This window comes from Ambystoma mexicanum, chromosome 6p, assembly GCF_040938575.1.
Source record: "Ambystoma mexicanum isolate Mex_15411 chromosome 6p, UKY_AmexF1_1, whole genome shotgun sequence".
Taxonomy (NCBI): Eukaryota; Metazoa; Chordata; class Amphibia; order Caudata; family Ambystomatidae; genus Ambystoma; species Ambystoma mexicanum.
The window spans coordinates 322533667-322552611 of NC_090935.1; the positions used below are offsets into that span (position 1 = coordinate 322533667).

The 18945-nt window shown below is 46.6% G+C and overlaps 1 protein-coding gene across 3 annotated transcripts in view; it reads right to left on the reverse strand.

Moving 5' to 3' along the window:
* The window catches only part of ZFR (zinc finger RNA binding protein), a 1119848-nt gene that overhangs the window by 253672 nt on the left and 847231 nt on the right, over positions 1-18945 (reverse strand). For all 3 annotated transcript variants that reach the window (XM_069627081.1, XM_069627082.1, XM_069627083.1), the window contains one exon: positions 4902-5104. In XM_069627081.1, the coding sequence (XP_069483182.1) occupies positions 4902-5104 (203 nt within the window). The remainder of the gene's footprint in view (positions 1-4901; positions 5105-18945) is intronic.

The following is an 18945-nucleotide window of genomic DNA, read 5'->3' on the forward strand; positions in this document are numbered from 1 at the left end:
ACAATTATAAATGTGTCAGTTAGAATAAGCCTTCTTCAGAAGGGAGCAATGTAATAGTAACACTCAAATACAATTCATGAAATACACACTCTTAATCTCTCTAAATCAGTCAATACCCTTTTGGGATTGCTTGCCCACAGACACTACCTACACCCCCAGGTGACTTCAATTGTTAGGGTGCTGGGGACGTTGTGTTCAGAAACATATGGTAATAACTCAAAGGAAAAAGTTATTTAGAACATACAAGAGACCACAAATATTCTTAAGCAGGCAAATACTTTCAGATCCCCCAATTAGTGTCATTCAGTGGAGGAGGCTAAGCCAAAGTCAAAAGGCAAAAGTCTATAGGAGCGGAGCACTTCTTTTTAGATAAGTAGAAAGTCTTTGCACAGTGTTTTATAAGTCTTTGAAGAAAAGACTAATCAAATGTAGGGGCCACAAGCGGATTAGACTTTTGGGTAGTAGAAGGTGCAAGCAACTCTACAGTAAGAGGTAAGTTCTCTCAGACTTTACAGTACCTTTAGAATGAAGACAAGTGCAGCTGATGACTTCTGTTCCTGTGCTGCTCTGCGTTAGGCAGAATTGCATGCAGTACCCTCTGGGACCACTACATACAATTAGGACTACAGGTGTTAGCCAAACCAACCTTTGGTATACATCTGTACCACACTGCTTTTGGTAGTGAGCTGAGCAACAAGGCTTATCTCAAGAGTGAATGTGAGCAGAACAAGTAATTACACTGAGGGCTTTCAATCACAGTGGTTCAAGTAGAAACTTATGCACAAGCTTTCTTGGTAAAACACTTAATTTTGTACACAATCATTTAGAAAACATTTCACTAGCAGAAGACAAATTATATACCAATACACTTCAATACAAAAGATTTTGAGACAGTTTGAGCTCCCCTGAAATAGGAGCCAAATTGCAGTTCAGTTACTTAGCAGTGAGCAAAAAAGACAAAAGTAAATAGAATAGATTATATATACTACCTAGGCACTGCAAATAGTCGGTTCACCAGAAGAGTTCAATTCAAGTCAATAGACAAGGCCAAAGTCAATGGGCTAGTGTTCTGGATAGGAAAGAGCAGTTCTGGTATCAAACGGTAAAGTCTTTGCAAAAGTACTCAGAAGTAGTTTAGGCGAAAAAGAATCATTTGTGGGGTCACAAGCTGATCAGGCCTGCAAGTAGGGAATGTTTCACGAACTTTCTCTGTGAGAGCGGCGTTCTCTCAATTGGGTTGGCACAGTACCTTTTTGGTGAAGAAAACAAAGGTTTCTGAAGTACTGGTTTCTGGCAGATCCTGCAGATCTTGCTGTTCCTGAGCATCAGTCGTGGGGATGTCGGGGGACTCCTGCACTGCGCGGGATCGTTGAAGAAAGAAACAAAATGGAGTCACTTCAGTAGCTGTAGCTTCAAGAACACAAACTGGTGTCCCTCTCCCTGGTTAAACCTAACCAGGTGTCTTATGAGTTGATCGGTCTCACCAACTCAAAGGAAGAAGCCGTGCGTGAAGGAGCTTCTCTGTCGAATGGAGTCTGGCAATTCGGACCTGCAGCAGGGCTTCAGCGGGCAAGCCAAGAGTCCAGTGGTTGCAGCAGCCATCCTCTTCCAGCTCGTCTTCGGTTCTTTCGTTCCAGTGGTCGACTCTGCCTTCCAGTCCTGGAGACTCGCCTTTTAAAGTTTTCTCCCTTTCATTCCAGCCTAGCTGTCAATCACCCAGCATCATGGCTGTCCTTGCTGGACAGTGAGCCAGAGTGCATTTGAGTCTCCTAAGAGACTAAGCACAGGGAGTTTCGGGGCACTTCCCTCACTTCCTCCTCACCCCAGACACTCAGACGCCAGAGGCAGTCTTCAGTCCTGAAGTTCACCAAAGTAACATGACCAAAGGGACCAAACCTGGTTTGGCGCAAAGAGAAACACTAGAAGGACCTTTCCAAAAAGAAATAATGTAAAAAGAAGACCAGGACCCGTTTAAACAAAGGGTCTTAAGGCGCCATCTTGAAAAACATGGCTCCCGCAATTTTTAGCTACTGGTGTTTGCGGTCGGGAAAAATGATGGTAGTTTGTTGTAAAACCACTGCCACCAGCCTTTTCAATAGGAAAGGGTAGCATTGGACTGCTCCATGAGTGTTTAGACGCAGGGGATACTAGGAAATCCCTCCAGCACTCCATTGTAAGATGGTGTGTGCTGGGTCTATGAATTTGGAAAAGACTAGTAAAGTCAATTTCACTTTACATTCTTTGGCAAACAGTAGTTCATTCCAGATAAGGTATTTAAACCTTTGGGAAGTCTAAAATGACATCCCTGTGTCAATACACTGAGGGTGCTGTGTAACACACATGGAATGATAATGCCTATGGAGTTGTCTAAAACTCCATAATGAAAGAACACAAGATTAAAACACATATCAAAATACATAAGAGTGGGGGAAAAAAACGTTCACACTCTTTCCAGGTAAATAAATCAAGTACTCAAAATCCAGCAAAGTAGCTGGGGGTCTCTAAGGTGAAGGGAATTAGCACATTTATGAGAATTCCTCCTAACAGACCTCCCAAGTAGCGCTGCAGGAGCCCTCCAGACGGCCTCCCTCTTGTCCCCATGACTGAGGCTCAGGAACACTGGGTCTGCACCGCTGTAGCAAGACAGAATCCAGCTGAACCACTCTTCTTCAAACCAGAAGTACTGTTTAGACTTGGGGTACTTACCTCATTGTCTTTTAGCTTTGTTTTTCTCAGTTGGGCATAGCAGTGGCTTACTTTTATAGTTGATTCCAACTTTTCACAGGCTCAAAAGCTTGTGACCCTACAAGTAATTTTCTAACAGACTCTCTAACTTTGTGCAAGACTTTGATTCTAAGAAGTGCCACAGTTCCATAGACTGTTTCAAATTGACTGGCTGTCCTGGTTCCCTGAAGCCTCTTCTAGCCCACTGACCGATATTGTTTGTGCCTCATAGGTGATACATTGTTTTAGACTATTGCTGCTGGGAAAGGCTTGTCTAGATTTCATTGGAAGATTTAGTTGACATTTACTGAGAACCGGTTTAAACTTTTTCCTTCCTTAAAACTTTCCTTTCTGCAACCTCAAAATCTGCAAAGCATAACCAGTGTGATATATAAATGGCATTACTGTCCTTGTGATTGAAGTCACCCCAGAGTGTATGAATTGTGTAAGAAGCATATCCAAAGATTATCCACTAACTTGTTTTGATTCTGAAAAGTATTCTTAAAGTATATTTTCATTGTTACATGAATTGACTTTTCAAAGAACGCTTATTTAAAAATGAATGTTAAATAAATATATATAACAGAAACCTTGAGTGCAAGTGTTACTTGGCTACTTGTATTTACGGTTTTTATTTGTATAGCTCTACAGCTCACTTTTACCCCTCTTGAGATGGGCCTGGCTGCTCAGTCACACTACCAACTTGTGTAGTACAGACCTATACCAAAAGTTGGGTTACCTAATACCAGGCAGGTTAAGTCTTGTGTAGTCTCATACAGTGTGACTGCATTAATGCTTACCTAACTAAGGCAACACGTTACATTTTCAACTGAACTCTCCAGGTGCCGTGGCGCTTGGGGTACACTTATTGTAGGCCATTTCTGGTGCTCCTTTGCTTTGGGAGTGCTGTTTTCCATGGTTGCGAGTTGACCTCAACTCCATCGTATAGGTCTTGCAGCCTCAATACCAAGAGGAATGCTTCTCTTGAGCTCCGGTGTTTTCTACATGAATATCTGACTGGTTACTTAACTTTTCTCTGAGGATAGTCATCAGAACTTGTGCTGTCCATTTGACTGCATCATTGCTGGTTCTCTAAAAGAACATCTTCTTGATCCTACTGTTTGGGCCATGCTTGTTCCTCCACAACTGGAACTGTGAACTAATTTATAGTTAGGAAACAGACTTCCTAAACCATTCTTGGAGAGAGTTACCATTGTTACTTACCAGTTATGAGCTATGGTCTGTCGAGCCTTTACTTCCCCTGAAACTGAGTATTGCAAAGGTGATACATACAAGTGCTGTTTCTTGCCTAAAATGAAGTCACTCTGTGTGTGGATATGAAAAGCACATGAACAGATACTCACCTGCATTATTGTTCCTTTTCCAAACCTTATTCAATTTTTAAGTGAATGTTACTAGTAGTTGCTGCATTTTAGTATTGCTTGTGTGTATACATAAATAATAATGTTGATATAACTTTAAGTGAGCAAGTGTTTCCTTGGATCGGTTTATGTGCAGATTTCTTTGTACTGCTCTACAGTTTACATTCCTCCCATCTAACATGAGCCTGGCTGCTCTGCCACTCTACCGACTTGGGTAGTACAGGCCTTTATTAGAAGTAGAGGCCCAAAACTCAAGAGATAAGTCTTATCAAGTCTAACCCCAGTTGGACTTTAGAAAAGCTTACCTAACAGGTGATGAGATCCAAGTTTCAATGAAACCCATCACATAGGATTTCAGGTGATAGAGGCAAAGTGGTCACTGAGGAAGGCTGTATTTGGGCACAAAGAAATATCTGTCCAGTCCCCGGGAGGCTCTGATTGGGTCCAATCACAAAGTGGACAAGGGTATTTACGGTGGGAAGCTCATGAGATAGATCAGTGGGGTAGATGAGGTTCAAATGGGTGAAAGTGAAAGACTAGAGTGGTGCTTCAGCAAAGACACTCTGGGCCAGCTAGTAAGTGATGGACTATGCAGAGCATCTGTTAAAATTCTAACAGGTTCACAAGCTGCAAACATAGTTTATTAATAGTCAGTGTTGACATAGGAAAATAATGTGCAATAAGAAACCTTGTAAGAGACTGGGTGAGACCATGGAAATGTTTTGAATTGACAGATTAGAAGAAACATTTTGGGTAAACCTTTAATTTAAAAAAAACATTTTAACGCAGACATACCTGTCTTTGCTATCTTTCTTGTCATCAGATTCCTTGGTTTTGTTTTTATCTTGCTCAGTCATAGAATCTGAAACAAGTTTCAGAGCACGCTCCGTAATGGAAACAATTTTTTGAACTGCCTGAAGTTCATCTTCAGTGGGATAAATGGCTGCATGTTTCGTCATCACGTAGCGATCATCAGATGAATCAGGACGACGCAGAGGCTACAGTAATGAAAGTACAACTTATACAATTGGAATCACAATCTTCCATGTTTTCATTATATTAGCAGGCCATAATCCAAGCCAAAGAAAAAACAGAATTTTAAAACATTACATTTGTGGTGATGCTGGTTGTTGTAAAGGATTTTCTTTTTGCTGCATTCCAGCCATAGATTTCTATATGCACTCTTTCCTTTTGCTCTTTTGCTTACTGGACTGACGTTTGAGGTATTTAAAGCCCTCTGCTTTACTTACCTTGCTTTGTGCTAATTGTTAAGGGGAAAAAGATTGTTAGGAAAGATGTTAGGCAAGACTGTATGCAGTACCCTTAAAGTGCACTACAACAACCCTGACCACCTGGCAATAGGAACCCAACCTTTGGTACAAGTATGTACTACACAGGTTGGTAGCGTGTTGAGCAGCCAGGCTCATCAAGAGTGGTCAACCTGAGCTGTAGGGGAGTTGCACATTACCACTGCCTACATCACCATGCTAACCCTCCAGCCTTTCGAGGACCCAGGAGTCCACATACAGTCAATACTCACAACCCCTTGCATCTTAGCACAGAGGAACTATAGACTCCGGGCTCGACTTCCTAAAATATTCAAACCCATTAATAAATACAACATTAACTTGGACCACCTTCGCCCGAAACTACCTCCACCTCTAGAAACTACTGACCCCCACAGCCATAAACCTCATCCTAAAAGAAATAAGCCTACTGCCAAACTGCCGTCTATAGTTCCACCAGAACCCGACCTAAAAGCTGCTTTAATTAATGCCAAATCGTTAGTCGCTCATGCTACAGACATAGCGGATGATATCCGGGAAAATGACCTGGACTTCATCGCCATTACGGAATCGTGGCTCCACGATGCAGCAGGTCCTGCACTTACGCTAGCAGTCCCAGACAATTAAATGATCCTCAGAGCTGACAGACCAGATGCACGTGGTGGAGGAATAGCGATTATCGCCAAAACTAATCTATCTAGGAGAATCACCTCCACACCCAACCTTAAATCTTGTGAATTTATTTCCATCAAACTACCCACTGCCAATTCACAAACATTAAACATCCATCTCCTCTACAGACCCCCAGGCCCTATCAGCTCCTTTAACGAAGATATCACGACTTATCTCTGAGAAGCTAAAAAACTCCTCACAAACTTTAGTGCTAGGAGACTTCAACTTAGGTTACAATGATATCAATGATCACCAGGCCACCGCAGTAGCCAATACCTTAGCAGAACTAGGTTTCACGCAGAAGGTGAATACTCCCACCCATGCCAAAGGGAGAACTTTTGATTGGATCGCCAGTCACAATTGTAACCCCTCCATAATAACTATTGCCCCCCAAATATGGACTGACCACCATCTAATCTCTTTCACCATCAACACTAAAAGACCCATAGCTCCAACACCCCCCCAGCCGTACCCACTCTAACTAAAATAAGAAAAATATTACATCAGATAATATCTTGCCCCATATCCTACCTAAACTTAACTCCTTACCAGAAGATACTGATCCAGACCTTCTAGTGGAGGAATTCAATCATGCTATGACCATCGCTCTTGACAGCGTCGCTCCGCTTGAACTTAGGAATAGTAAACCAAGAAAGCACCTAAACGTTTGGTTTACTCCCCACGTAAAAACCTAAGACTACAAAAAAGAAAATGCCAAACAATATGGAACTTGCATCCTACCGCTGAAAACAAATCCAATCTAACAAACATCTCTAAGCAACACAAAAAGGACATCATCCTGGCCAAACAAGAAACATAACAATAGGATTACCCAAGCCAATTCTAGCATGAAGGAGCTCTTCCCTATCCTAAAAGAACTGGAAACGTCTATCGCTGTACAGGATGACTATCAAAGATAAAACCTGGTGCACTGACATACAGCTGGCTCTCACCACTAAAGTATCCAACCTCCAAACTAAAATTGCACTAAAGAAAGCCTCATTACCAGCCAAAACCCAAATCCACGGGGACAAAATCCTTACACCCAAACTCAATGAATGTACCCAATTCAGCTCTTCTAAGGTCACAGTAACTGAAGTAGAGAAAACTATTCTGGCTCTCAAACCATCTAATTGCAAAGGAGACCAATGCCCAGCACAATTGATCAAGGACGCTGCTAGAGATCTAGCTCCCTTTATCACAAAACTCATCAATGCCTCCTTTACCACAGGCACCATTCCACGTAACCTAAAGGAATCCTGGGTACTCCCCCTATTGAAAAAAACAAACACTGGACCCTAACATACCCACAAACTACAGGCCCATCACCACGGTGCCCTTCCTACTAAAAATACTAGACAAGGTAGCTTACACCCAAATTCAGAACTTCCTTGAGGTGAACCAGCTCCTTGGCGTCCGCCAATCCGGCTTCCGACCCTTACATGGCACAGAGACTGCCCTTATTGACTTGAAGGCCCAAATAGACTCACTCAGAGACGAGGGCAAAGTAGCTCTCCTCCTCCTACTAGACCTCTCAGCCGCCTTTGACCTGGTGGACCATAAAGTCCTATGCAATCACCTGGACTCGGCGGCCCACTTCTCGAGAGGCCATAGTCTGGATACAATCATTCCTCAGCGACAGGACCATGAGGGCATTCTCCCCTTCAGCGGCAGCAGACCTGATACCCATCACCTGCGGAGTGCCCCAGGGATCATGCATCTCGCCAACACTCTACAACATCTTCACCAAGCCACTCTTTGACGATCTTGACAATCTGGGTATCAACTACACTAACTATGCAGATGTTCAAGCCAACCACGGCCTTTGCTTGAACAATGACAAAACAGAGCTTATCCTGGGCACTGCTGCCCGTATCTCTAAACTCAACCGAAACTATTCTGCATTTATCATCGATGGGAACACTATTAAGGTCGCTAAAGAAGTAAAAACTCTAGGTTTTTACCTTGACTCGACTCTCTCCTTTACCAAACAGGTGAATTCACTGGCCTCATCCACAGCCTATACATGCAAATTAATACGAGCCGGTAAACAATTCTTATCAGAAAACAGCTGTCTTATCCTAGCTAGAGCCCTCATCTTATCAAAATTAGACTATTGCAACTCCCTCTTTATAGGGACGTCCAAACAAATATTCAACAGAATACAAGTGCTCCAAAACAATGCACTCAGAGTGGTCTTAAGCATCCCGAGAAGAGCACATATCTCTGAAATAAGACGCAATCACAAATGGCTCTCTACCCAAGAAAAAAAAAAAAAAATCAACCTTAAAACCGCATCCCTCATCCATAAATGCCTAAACAAAGCCCCACAATACCTTATAGAACGATTTACTAGAAAAAACCCTACTAGACTCACCAGAACAGTCAGCCCTAATTACCTTTTAGTGCCCAGATTTAAACTAATCACAATCGGAGGTTCCAGCTTCCCTGTCTACTGTGGAACTCCCTACCCCAGGCACTTAGATCTGACCTAACATTCAACAAATTCAGAACAAACCCTATAAAATGGCTTACCGAAAAGGCCATATAACGGTCACTCTCCCACCCACCACTACATGCATTTCACCTGTTATAGACTGACCTGTTACTATGCAAACGTTAGCTATAAATTGAATGTGTGGCTGAGCATTTTCTGTATTGGACATGCCTCACCCTGTGGAGCCAAAATCTCCTGTTTTTCTGTCATATGTTGTAACTGCAACCTTTCTGCATCTAAATTGTAAACCTCCTTGTCTTATGCGCCCTGCTACTCGAGGGTCCGGTGCGCACAACAAATAAACACAGAGATTCACAGGGACAAGTATTCAAATAGCCTCTTACAAGGGTTTCTTGATTAAACCATTATTAATTTATTTAGCAGTAAGTTAGAATAAGTCTTCTTCAGAAGGGAGCATTATAAAGCAACACACAAATACGCTGGAAAAAATACACTCTTGGTTTTCTAAATCAGTAAATACCCATTTGGGAAGACATACAAGCACTACCTACACCCACAGGTGACTTCAATAGCTAGGGCGCTGTTGACATTAATCTATCACTATTGAATTTAGAATATTCTTGAGAGTAGTGTTAAAGAGAAGAGAGTTCAGAATAAAACAAGTATTCACACAGTTATTCTTAAGCAGGCAAGTACTTTCAAAACAACCCCCAATGCAAAGTCAGTTAATCATTTCCTGGAAGGAAGGCAAAACACATAAGCAAGAGAGAAGAGTCATTCAGGGATCCAGGCAAGCCAACGTTAAAATAGCAAAAGTCAAGGTGAACTGAAGCACTTTTTGCAGGTAAGTAAAAGTCTTTCACAATGTTTAAATAGTCTTGGTAGAATACAAGAAATCAAAGTAGGGCCACAAGCTGATTAGGCTTGTGAGGTAGAGATAAACAACTCTACAAGAGCAACCGAGACAAGTCTCCAACGAAGACAAGCAAAGTGGCACAACAAGATGTTCGTTCTCTCAGACTTTACATTACCTTTGGTTGAAGAAAAGTTCAGCAGTTGACTTCTGTTCCTGTGTAGCTCTGCAGATCCTGGTGTTCCTGGGCCTCAGTCGTGAGGACAAAAGGGAGGACGTCTGGTTACTCCTGCACTACGAATTGAAACTCGGCAGCAGCAATGGGCAAATTCCCGATCAGCAGCACTTTGAGGTTTCAGCTTCTTGTGACTCTTGCAAATAGCACCACCGCAGTTCTCGGATACCACTATGGACTTTGCTCGCATCTGGGGTTCAGCCTTGGGTCAGTCCTGCTTCATGGGAGTCCGGAGGATCTTCCTCGAGCTCGGGTCAAACTTAAAGACACTCACTCGATTCTGGTGTTCCTCTCCCTGGCAATCGGTTCCTGCAGCAGCAGTGGAAGTACAGCCAGCTCCAAGAGGATTTCCAGATGAGCTTGTCTTGAGGTCGCTTGGTACCACCAACCCAAGGGAAGAAGTCATCCTGTGCAGGTCTTCTCTAGTCAAGGTGAATTCAGAGATTTAGCACTGCAGCAGGGCTTCACCGGGCAAACCAACAGTCCAGGAGTTGCAACAAGCGTTTCTTCCAAGTTCTTCTTCGGATTCCTTCGTCCAGTGGTCGACTGCCTTCCAAGCCAAAAGCCTCGCCTTTTATTCAGTTCTCTCCCATTCATTCCAGCCTAGCTGTAAGTCACATAGCCAGCCAATCGCCACAGAGTGCATTTGGGCCTCCTAGGAGACTAAGTACAGGGAGTTTCTGCACTTCACTCCCTTCCTGCCTACCCCAGACAACCTGGAGCCAGAGGCAGGCTTCACTTGTGAATCCAGCCAAAGGCCAAAGCGGACAATGGGACAAAACCTGGTTTGGCGCGCAGAGTAAATCTGAAGAAGGACCTTTCCACAAAGAAATGGCGAAAAAAGAAGACTGGGGCCATTTTGACAAAAATGGAAACCTTGGGTGCTCTACTGCAGCTGCGAACACAGCCCGCAGTAAATGCATGGCAATTAGGGAGAATTCAGAAAATGTGCTAATTTTCCTTACCTTTTGAGACCACCCCTAGCAACTTTGCTGGATTTCTAGGATTTGATTTTTCTACCTGGGAAGAGTTTGAGCCTTTTTTCCCCACTCTTGCATGTATTTTGATGTGCGTTTTACTTTTATGTTCTTTGGTTATGGAGTTTTAAAAACTCCATAGGCATCTTTTTCTGTGAGTCACACAGCACCTTCAGTGCAGTGGCACAGGGATGTATTTCAAACTTCCCAAGGTTTAAATACCTTCTATGGGACCAACTACTGTCTCCCAGAGCATGTAAAGTTAAATTGACTTTACTAGTCTCTTTAAATTTCCTGACCCAGCGCACACTATCTTGCTGGAGGGGTTGCCTAGCTTCCCCAAGTCAAAACACTCATGTAACAGTAAAATATTATCCTTTCCTACTTTAAATGGCTGGCGGCAGTAGTTTAGATCAAAACTACCATGATTTTTGCCGACCACTAACAACGGTAGCTCAAAATCAGAGGTAGCCAAGTTTTTCAATATGGCGCCCCACACCCATCTGTAAAAATAGACTCCAGTCAACTTTTTTCGCCATTTCTTTTAGGAAAGGTCCTTCATGTGTTTGTCTCTGCGCGCCAAACCAGGTTTGTTCCCTTTGTTCATTGGCCTTTGGCGGGCTTCAGTGCTGAAGCCCTCCTCTGGCGACAGGGTGTCTGGGGTGGACAGGATGTGAGGGAGGTGCCCTAAACTCCCTGTGCTTATTCTCCTAGGAAACATGAATGCACTCTAGCGTGATTGGCCGGCTGGCTGTCCGGCAAGGACAGCCACCCTGCTATGTGAGTGACAGCCAGGCTGGAATGAATGAGGGAAAACTGTTTAAAAGCATGTCTCTGGGACTTGGAAAGAGAGTCGACCACTGGAACGAAAGAACCGAAGACGAGCTGAAGGAAGAGGACTGCTGCAACTCCTGGACGACCGGTGAAGCACTGCTGCAGGTCCGAATTGCCTGAAACTCCATCGCCAGAAAAGCCCTTCAAGGTTAACTTCTTTCCTTGAGTTTGGTGGGAACCACCAACTCGCAAGCCACCTGGACACCATCCCCATCTGGTCGAATTTTCATCAGAGTGCTGTTCAAAACCGGATAGCCAGAGGGAAAGAAACCAGCTTGTGGACTTTAAGGCACTCGCACCTTAAACCGACATCTCGCTAAAGCTTTTGGCCTCATCCCTGGGAAGTGCAGGAACCTCCCCACGTCCTCCTTGTCCCCACGACTGAAGCACGGGAACAGCAAGATCTGCTTGAAATGCCAGGAACAACTGCCTCAGCTACAGCTCTTCATTGACAAGGTACTGTGCAAATGCAGTCCGGAAATCTTTTCGGCCATCGAGAAATTGCGTGAAACGTTCCTCAACGATGAAGGCTTGTCCTTCCCTTAACATTCGTCAAACTTTTCGCCCAGCCAAATTCTTCTAATCTCTGTGGCAAAGACTTAACCGTTATCTACCAGAACTGTGCTACCCTATACAAAAAGACACTGAACCATTGACTTTGGCCCAGGCGTATTGAGAAGAATTGCTGGTTGTATTTAACTGAAACCCTTTGCCCTGCCTATGAATGTATTTGGGCTGTCTATTCTTATAACCTTGTCTTTTTACCCCTTTATTAAGTATCTGAAGTGCCATTTTGCTCCCACTGCAGGGGAGCTAAACTTGTTAAATTTGCTTACCGGTTGTTTATTTGTGGCATATTAGTGTGTGATATTGAGCTGCTTTTGCTAGTGTAATGTTTTGGAAATGACTGAGTAAGTAAGGAACAAGTTACTTACCTGTAACTGTTCTCCAGCATGGGTCTGGCATGGATTCACATGCTCATGAAAATACCCCGTCAGGCTGGGAATCTTCGGTAAAGAAATAAATCAGTTTCAGTTTTGTTTCTGAACTCTCTTTCTACTAATAACCAATCACTGGTCTCTGGGTCATACTGCCCCCAGCCAATGACTGCCCTCTACCTAAGCCCCTCTGGCAGCCATCTTCAGATTTAGTAGCACGTAAAGTGGCAGTAGGACCAAGAGAATAGCCGCAGAGGGAAGGTTCGCATGTGAATCCATGCCAGACCCATGCTGGAGAACAACAGTTACAGGTAAGTAACTTGTTCCTTCTCCAGCATGGGGTCTGGCATGGATTCACATGCTCATGAATACATAGCAGTACACACATGCACAACCACGAGAGGTGGCAAGGCTCAACATTAAGCATTTCAACAACTCAACATTAAGCATCTCTTACCTCCTCACCAGGCTCACCTTAAAGGGAACGGGTTGCGCAGCACAGCTTGGCCGACTCTGGAATCCTCCCTGGAATCCCGGTTGACGCAGTACAATTTCGTGAAGGTGTGTGTCGACCTCCACGTAGCAGCCCTGCAGATGTCCAGCAGGGGCACACCAGACAGGAACACTGTAGTAACAGCGATCGCTCTGGTCGAATGGGCTCTCCAACCGTTGCCCAGCTGTCGGTTTGCCAACCGGTGACATTGCATGATGCAGCCGGAGAGCCATCTGGAAATGGAAGCCTTCGAGAGGGCCTTCCCTTGGTTCACAGGGCCAAAGTCCACAAACAGATGGGATGTCTTCCGAAAACTCTTTGTGCGGTCCACGTAGAACTTCAGCACTCTAGCCACATCCAGCGAGTTCAAAGTCCTCTCAGCCAAGACGAAGGCGATGGGAAGAAAACAGGCAACACCAAGGGCTCGTTGAGATGGAAGTCCGACAGCAACTTGGGCATGAAGGATGGGTGCGTCCTTAGCACTACCCTCGTCTCATGGAATGTCAGATATGGAGGCTTACAGGAGAATGCCTGGATCTCTCCCACTCGTCGTGCGGAGGTGATGGCCACAAGAAATGCTGTCTTCCACAATAGGAACTTCAGCGGTGCCGCATGCAAAGGCTCGAATGGAGGGCCCATGAGCTTGGTCAGCACCACATTGAGCTCCCATGCCGGAGCCTTCACCGGCGGGAACGAGCGGAACAGTCCTTTCACGAACTCCTTCACCAGGCGGCGAGACCACAGCAACGACCGTCCCGGTGTTCTGGTGTAGCGGGAGATGGCCGCCAGATGGATTTTGATGGAGGCATGAGCCAGCACCGCCTTGGCCAGCGACAGCAAGTACGGCAGCACTTGAGGAGCTGTAATCTGTAGAGGGTTGATCTTCTGTGCCCGGCACCAGATAGACAACCTCCTTCACTTATGTCCATAGCACGTTAAGAGTCGAGGACGCCCTGGCCTTTGCAAGTACCTCCTTGCAGTCTGCTGGAATATCGTAGACTCAGAACTCTAGTGCTGCAGGTGCCAGGCCTTCAGATTCAGTGATCCTGGGTCATGATGTAGGATAGCGTCGCCTTCCCTGGCGAGAATATCCGCATCCGTCAGCAGTTTGATTGGGGGGGAGGGAGACGCTGACATGTCCAGAAGCTCCAGGATGAGATATATATTTCTACAAAAGGAAGGAACAGTCAACACATTCCCCTCCGATAGCAATTTCAAGACACAGCCCTTGAACAAATATAGGCTGCATTCTGTGTTTCAAATCATCATCAGAAAACATTTTCTTCACAAAATATCATTTTTAATACATTAATCTTTTGTTAAGCACAGGTAATACAAAAACTATTAAAACACATATACACAACACATAGTCATATACAAAGTAAAAACACTACCACCTCACAGTATCGCAACTAGTATGCTGAAATATTCAACCAGCATACCACACTATTGGCAACTCAATAAATCTCATTTTCCATTGTGTGACAAAGCCCAACTTATATAAGTTTCAGTCCTCTGTGTTCGATGTAACCGGACATTCATCAGGGGCAGAAGTAGTCCTGTGCTTTAGGTAGAATCTTCCTATTCATACACCAATTGCTATCTCTAAGGATGAAAAACAAACAAACATATCACTAATACGGGCATAATAGGTTAAATTTATACACCATAGCCAATCCCTCATCACCACAAGGGTATCAGATATACCGTAAATCATATACCTGAACTAAGGTATCAAGAACTACATGTCTTGTACCTAACAAGTCAGACACATTCTGACTCTTCACTACTAGTATAGGCAGAAAACACTAAAGAGTACCGTAATTAATACTGACAGGGCCAATACCCCAATCATAGGTAATTGCAACATGTCCAATAACGTGGGAGTCATATTAGAATTAAAGATTTTATAGCAAAATTACTCGGCAGTGTGTTTATGCAGCCCAATGGGTCTGCCTAATCCTGGAAATTCTCACCTCCCTCGGGCTATTCCAAGAGTCCTCCCATCCGCAGTCAAAGTAGCGTCCCGAAGAAACTGGCCTCTTTCCTCTATCTGGCAGGGATCCCACTGGTTCTAAAACAAATGAGACCCAAGTAAGCACCACATAATGGAAACAATGTCAGTGAAGCACTCCCTGACAATCCTCAATTACTCAAACCAATATGATGGACTCCCACATGCCGGCGAAGTTCTCCAGCCGGCCTACCACCAGGGTGCTCAGGTGGGGGCCCGACATCACGGCCGGTTAGTCCTGTTTCACCAAGGCCTTGTCACCTTGGGCTCCTTGGCAACGACGACGATATCCACTGGCCTTGCTGTGGCCTCTGTAGGCTTCTTGTGATGAGGAGCGGGCCGCCCGACTGTACGACGAGGAACTGATGCTGAATCCTTTGGAGGCACCTAGAGATTTGCCTCCAGAGGTCCGAAAGGACGGCCTTCAATGATGGAGTTCCCAATGCACGGTCTGTCTCTGTGTCCACCTTGATGGCCTGCAGTGACTCGTCCACTGCCTTGCCGAACAGGTCGTTTCCGTCGAAGGGCATGTCCAGTACCCTGTTCTGCACGTCCTAATGGAAGTCAGTGGCCTTGAGCCAACCGCGCCAGTGAAGGCACACGCTGTTGCCTATCTGACAAAATCCGGTGTCGGCGATCTCCGTGGCTACCGTGATGGCGTGATCCAAAGCCACCTCATCCTCTTGCAGGATATCAAGGGCTTCTGCCCTCTTGTCTGGGAGTGGGTGCGATCTTGAACCACAGCTCGCTATCATAGCGGGCCACGATCGCGAGGGCCGCCTTGATGGTCGTTGCTGCCGACGAGATGACCCGACGTCCCATGGCATCTAGCTTCTTCCCCTCGCCGTCTGGCGGAGAAGTGGAAGATTATGCCGTCACACCTGCCACTTTCTTCTCGGCTGCCGCGGAGACCACTGAATCCGGGGTTGGCTGTGTCCTGAGGCACATAGGAGAGGAGTCTGGGACCCGGTACTACTTCTCATACCTGTCTCTTTGCAGGGGCCATGGATCGGTTCTTCAGAAGGGACAGTCCTTCGTCCCAGATGTCGTCCAGTAACGGGATTGAGAGGACGGTCTTCGTCTTGGCCTCCCGTCGTTGGTAAATGAACCCCTCCTTTTTCTGCTCCTCAGGGCATAGCTGGAAGAGCTCCGATGCTCTGGCGATCATGGTGTGAAATGAGCCAATTTTGTCGGGAAGGGAAGCCCAGGGAGGGGGTGACAGGAGATCCATTCCGTCTTCACCCCGTTGTCCGTCCACGTCGTCACCGTCTCCATCTAATCCCTCGTTGGAGGTGAAGGCTGGAAGGATGGAGAACGATGGACTCTCCTGCGCTTGGGTGCAGGACTCCCCGACGGTCCAGGCGCCGTTGGATCGTCCACCAGAGGCAAGGGTAGCGTTGTCCTTGTCTCGGTGCACAGGGTTTGCAGTGCCAGCAAAAGGTCACCCTGCCTGTCCGTCTGCGGTTGCATCGGATGCAACGGGAGCACCGGCAGTGGCGTGGTGTCCGGTTCCTCGTCGGCTCCCTCGCTCTCTACGTCTGCCTCGTCGGGATCCTTCCTGCGTGCCCTCTCCTCGAACTTGTCAAGGGTTGCTTGAAGAAAGACAGCTCATCCTCCGAAGAGGTATCCGAGTGCGTTCTGACTACCCCCCCTCTTTCTCATCCCGGGGTTAAACGGCGGTCCCTTCCATAGGCTGGAAAGCGTATTCCCTCCTGGACAGCAGGGAAACTAAGCCTGGAAGTCGCCTCCACTGGGGTTGCTTCCGTAGGCTTCGCCAGGGCCGCCATGTCTCCCTCAATCGAGGCCTTAGCCAGGTGAATCAGGGCCTTCACGACTGAGGGCGTGTCCGAGGCCTTTACCGTGGGAGGGGGGGTCACCGCCTCGCTCCCCCTTGGCTTTCTCCGTTGGGGCCTGCCGGGGCTTCTCCTGTACCTTACCCGGGTTTTCCGACTTCCTCTTCACCGAACCGGAGCGTTGGCTCGTGGATGACGGCGTCAGTGACATCGCGCCCTGCCTGGCACCCGAACCAACGGCGCTCCCGGGTCACGCATACTCAAAGTGCTTTGCCTTCTGTTGGGCCCCCGTCGCCGGAGCGCCCTCAAACGTCTTAGAAGACTGCTCGGACTTCTCACCTGCTGCTGGGCTCTTCGCCTCCAACCAGTTAGCGAGTCGTGTACGACTGTCATTCATGGTCCGGGATGACATGTTCTTGCAGAACGCACAGTTCTCCACGTGTGAATTGTCGCGCGAAGGCATTCGAAGCACCAGGCGTGCTGATCTTCCTTGAAGACATTCTGTAGTCCACATCCTGGGCAGATCCTAAACAGCTTGGATCCAACGGGCTTCGAGTCTCCTTTGTCCTGGGCCATGTCCACGCGGGGTAAGCCTCAACGTTCTTCCAGAATCGTCCAAGAATTTACTTCGATGAAAATTCGCCCTTGAGGGGCATAGAAATTTCTGAAACTGGTCCCTGTTAATCCGAAGATGAAACGGTGGAGCTTGAGGCTTGATTTGACCGACAAATAAACAGTAAACTCTCTGGAAAAACTCAACACGCAGTAAAAGCTCGAGAGCTAAGCACAAGGACTCCCAACACTTGAACGTGCGGTAAAAATCTGAAGATGGCTGCCAGAGGAGGGGCTTAAATAGAGGGCAGTCATTGGCTGGGGGGCAGTTTAACCCACAGACCAGTGATTGGTTATTAGTAGAAAGACAGTTCAGAAAAGGAGGAACAAGTTACTTACCTGTAACTGTTGTTCTCCAGCATGGGTCAGGCATGGATTCACATGCTCATGAATATTCCCCGTCGTCAGGCTGGGAATCCTCGGTAAAGAAAAAATCAGTATCAGTTTCGTTTCTGATCTGACTTTCGTAGTAGTAACCAATCACTGACTTCTGCGTCATACTGACCACAGCCAATGACTGCCCTCTCCCTAAGCCCCGGCTCTGGCAGCCATCCTCAGATTTGGTAGCACGTGAAGTGGCAGTATGACCAAGTGAAGAGCCGCAGAGGGGTAGGAGGGAGGGTTTGCATGTGAATCCATGCCAGACCCATGCTGGAGAACAACAGTTACAGGTAAGTAACTTGTTCCTTCTCCAGCATGGGGTCTGGCATGGATTCACATGCTCATGAATAAGAGAATACATAGCAGTACAAACATGCACAACCACGGGAGGTGGCAACAGGCTCAACATTAAGCAATACAACAACTCAACATTAAGCATCTCTTACCTCCTCACCAGGCTCACCTTAGGCGAACGGGTTGCGCAGCACTGCTTGGCTGACCCTGGACTCCTCCCTGGAATCCCGGTCGACGCAGTAGAATTTCGCGAAGGTGTGCGTCGACCTCCACGTAGCAGCCCTGCAGATGTCCAGCAGGGGCACACCAGATAGGAACGCCGTGGTAGCTGCGATCGCTCTGGTGGAATGGGCTCTCGGACGTCCAGGCAGCGGTCGGTTTACCAACCGATGACAGTACATGATACAGCCAGAGAGCCATCTGGAAATGGAAGCCTTTGAGAGAGCCTTCCCCTGATTGACAGGTCCAAAGTTCACAAAAAGTTGTGACGTCTTCCGAAAGCTCTTCGTGCGGTCCACGTAGAACTTCAGCGCTCTAGCCACATCCAGCGAGTGCAAAGTCCTCTCTGCCGGCGACGGGAAGAAAACAGGCAACACCAAGGGTTTGTTGAGGTGGAAGTCCGACGGCACCTTGCAGGAAAGGGCCTGGATCTCTCCCACTCGTCGTGCGGAGGTGATGGCCACAAGGAACGCTGTTTTCCACGACAAGAACTTCAACGAAGCTGAGTGCAGAGGCTCGAACGGAGGTCCCATGAGCTTGGTCAGCACCACGTTGAGCTCCCACGCTGGGGCCGGTGCCTTCACCGGCGGGAACGATCTGAACAGTCCCTTCATGAATTCCTTCACCAGACTATGAGACCACAAGGACGTCCGTCCCGTGGTCCTGGTGTATCGGGAGATCGCAGCAAGATGAATCTTGATGGAAGCGTGCGCTAGTCCAGCCATGGCCAGCGTCAGTAGGTACGGCAGTACTTGCGGAGCCGTAACCCGTAGAGGGTTA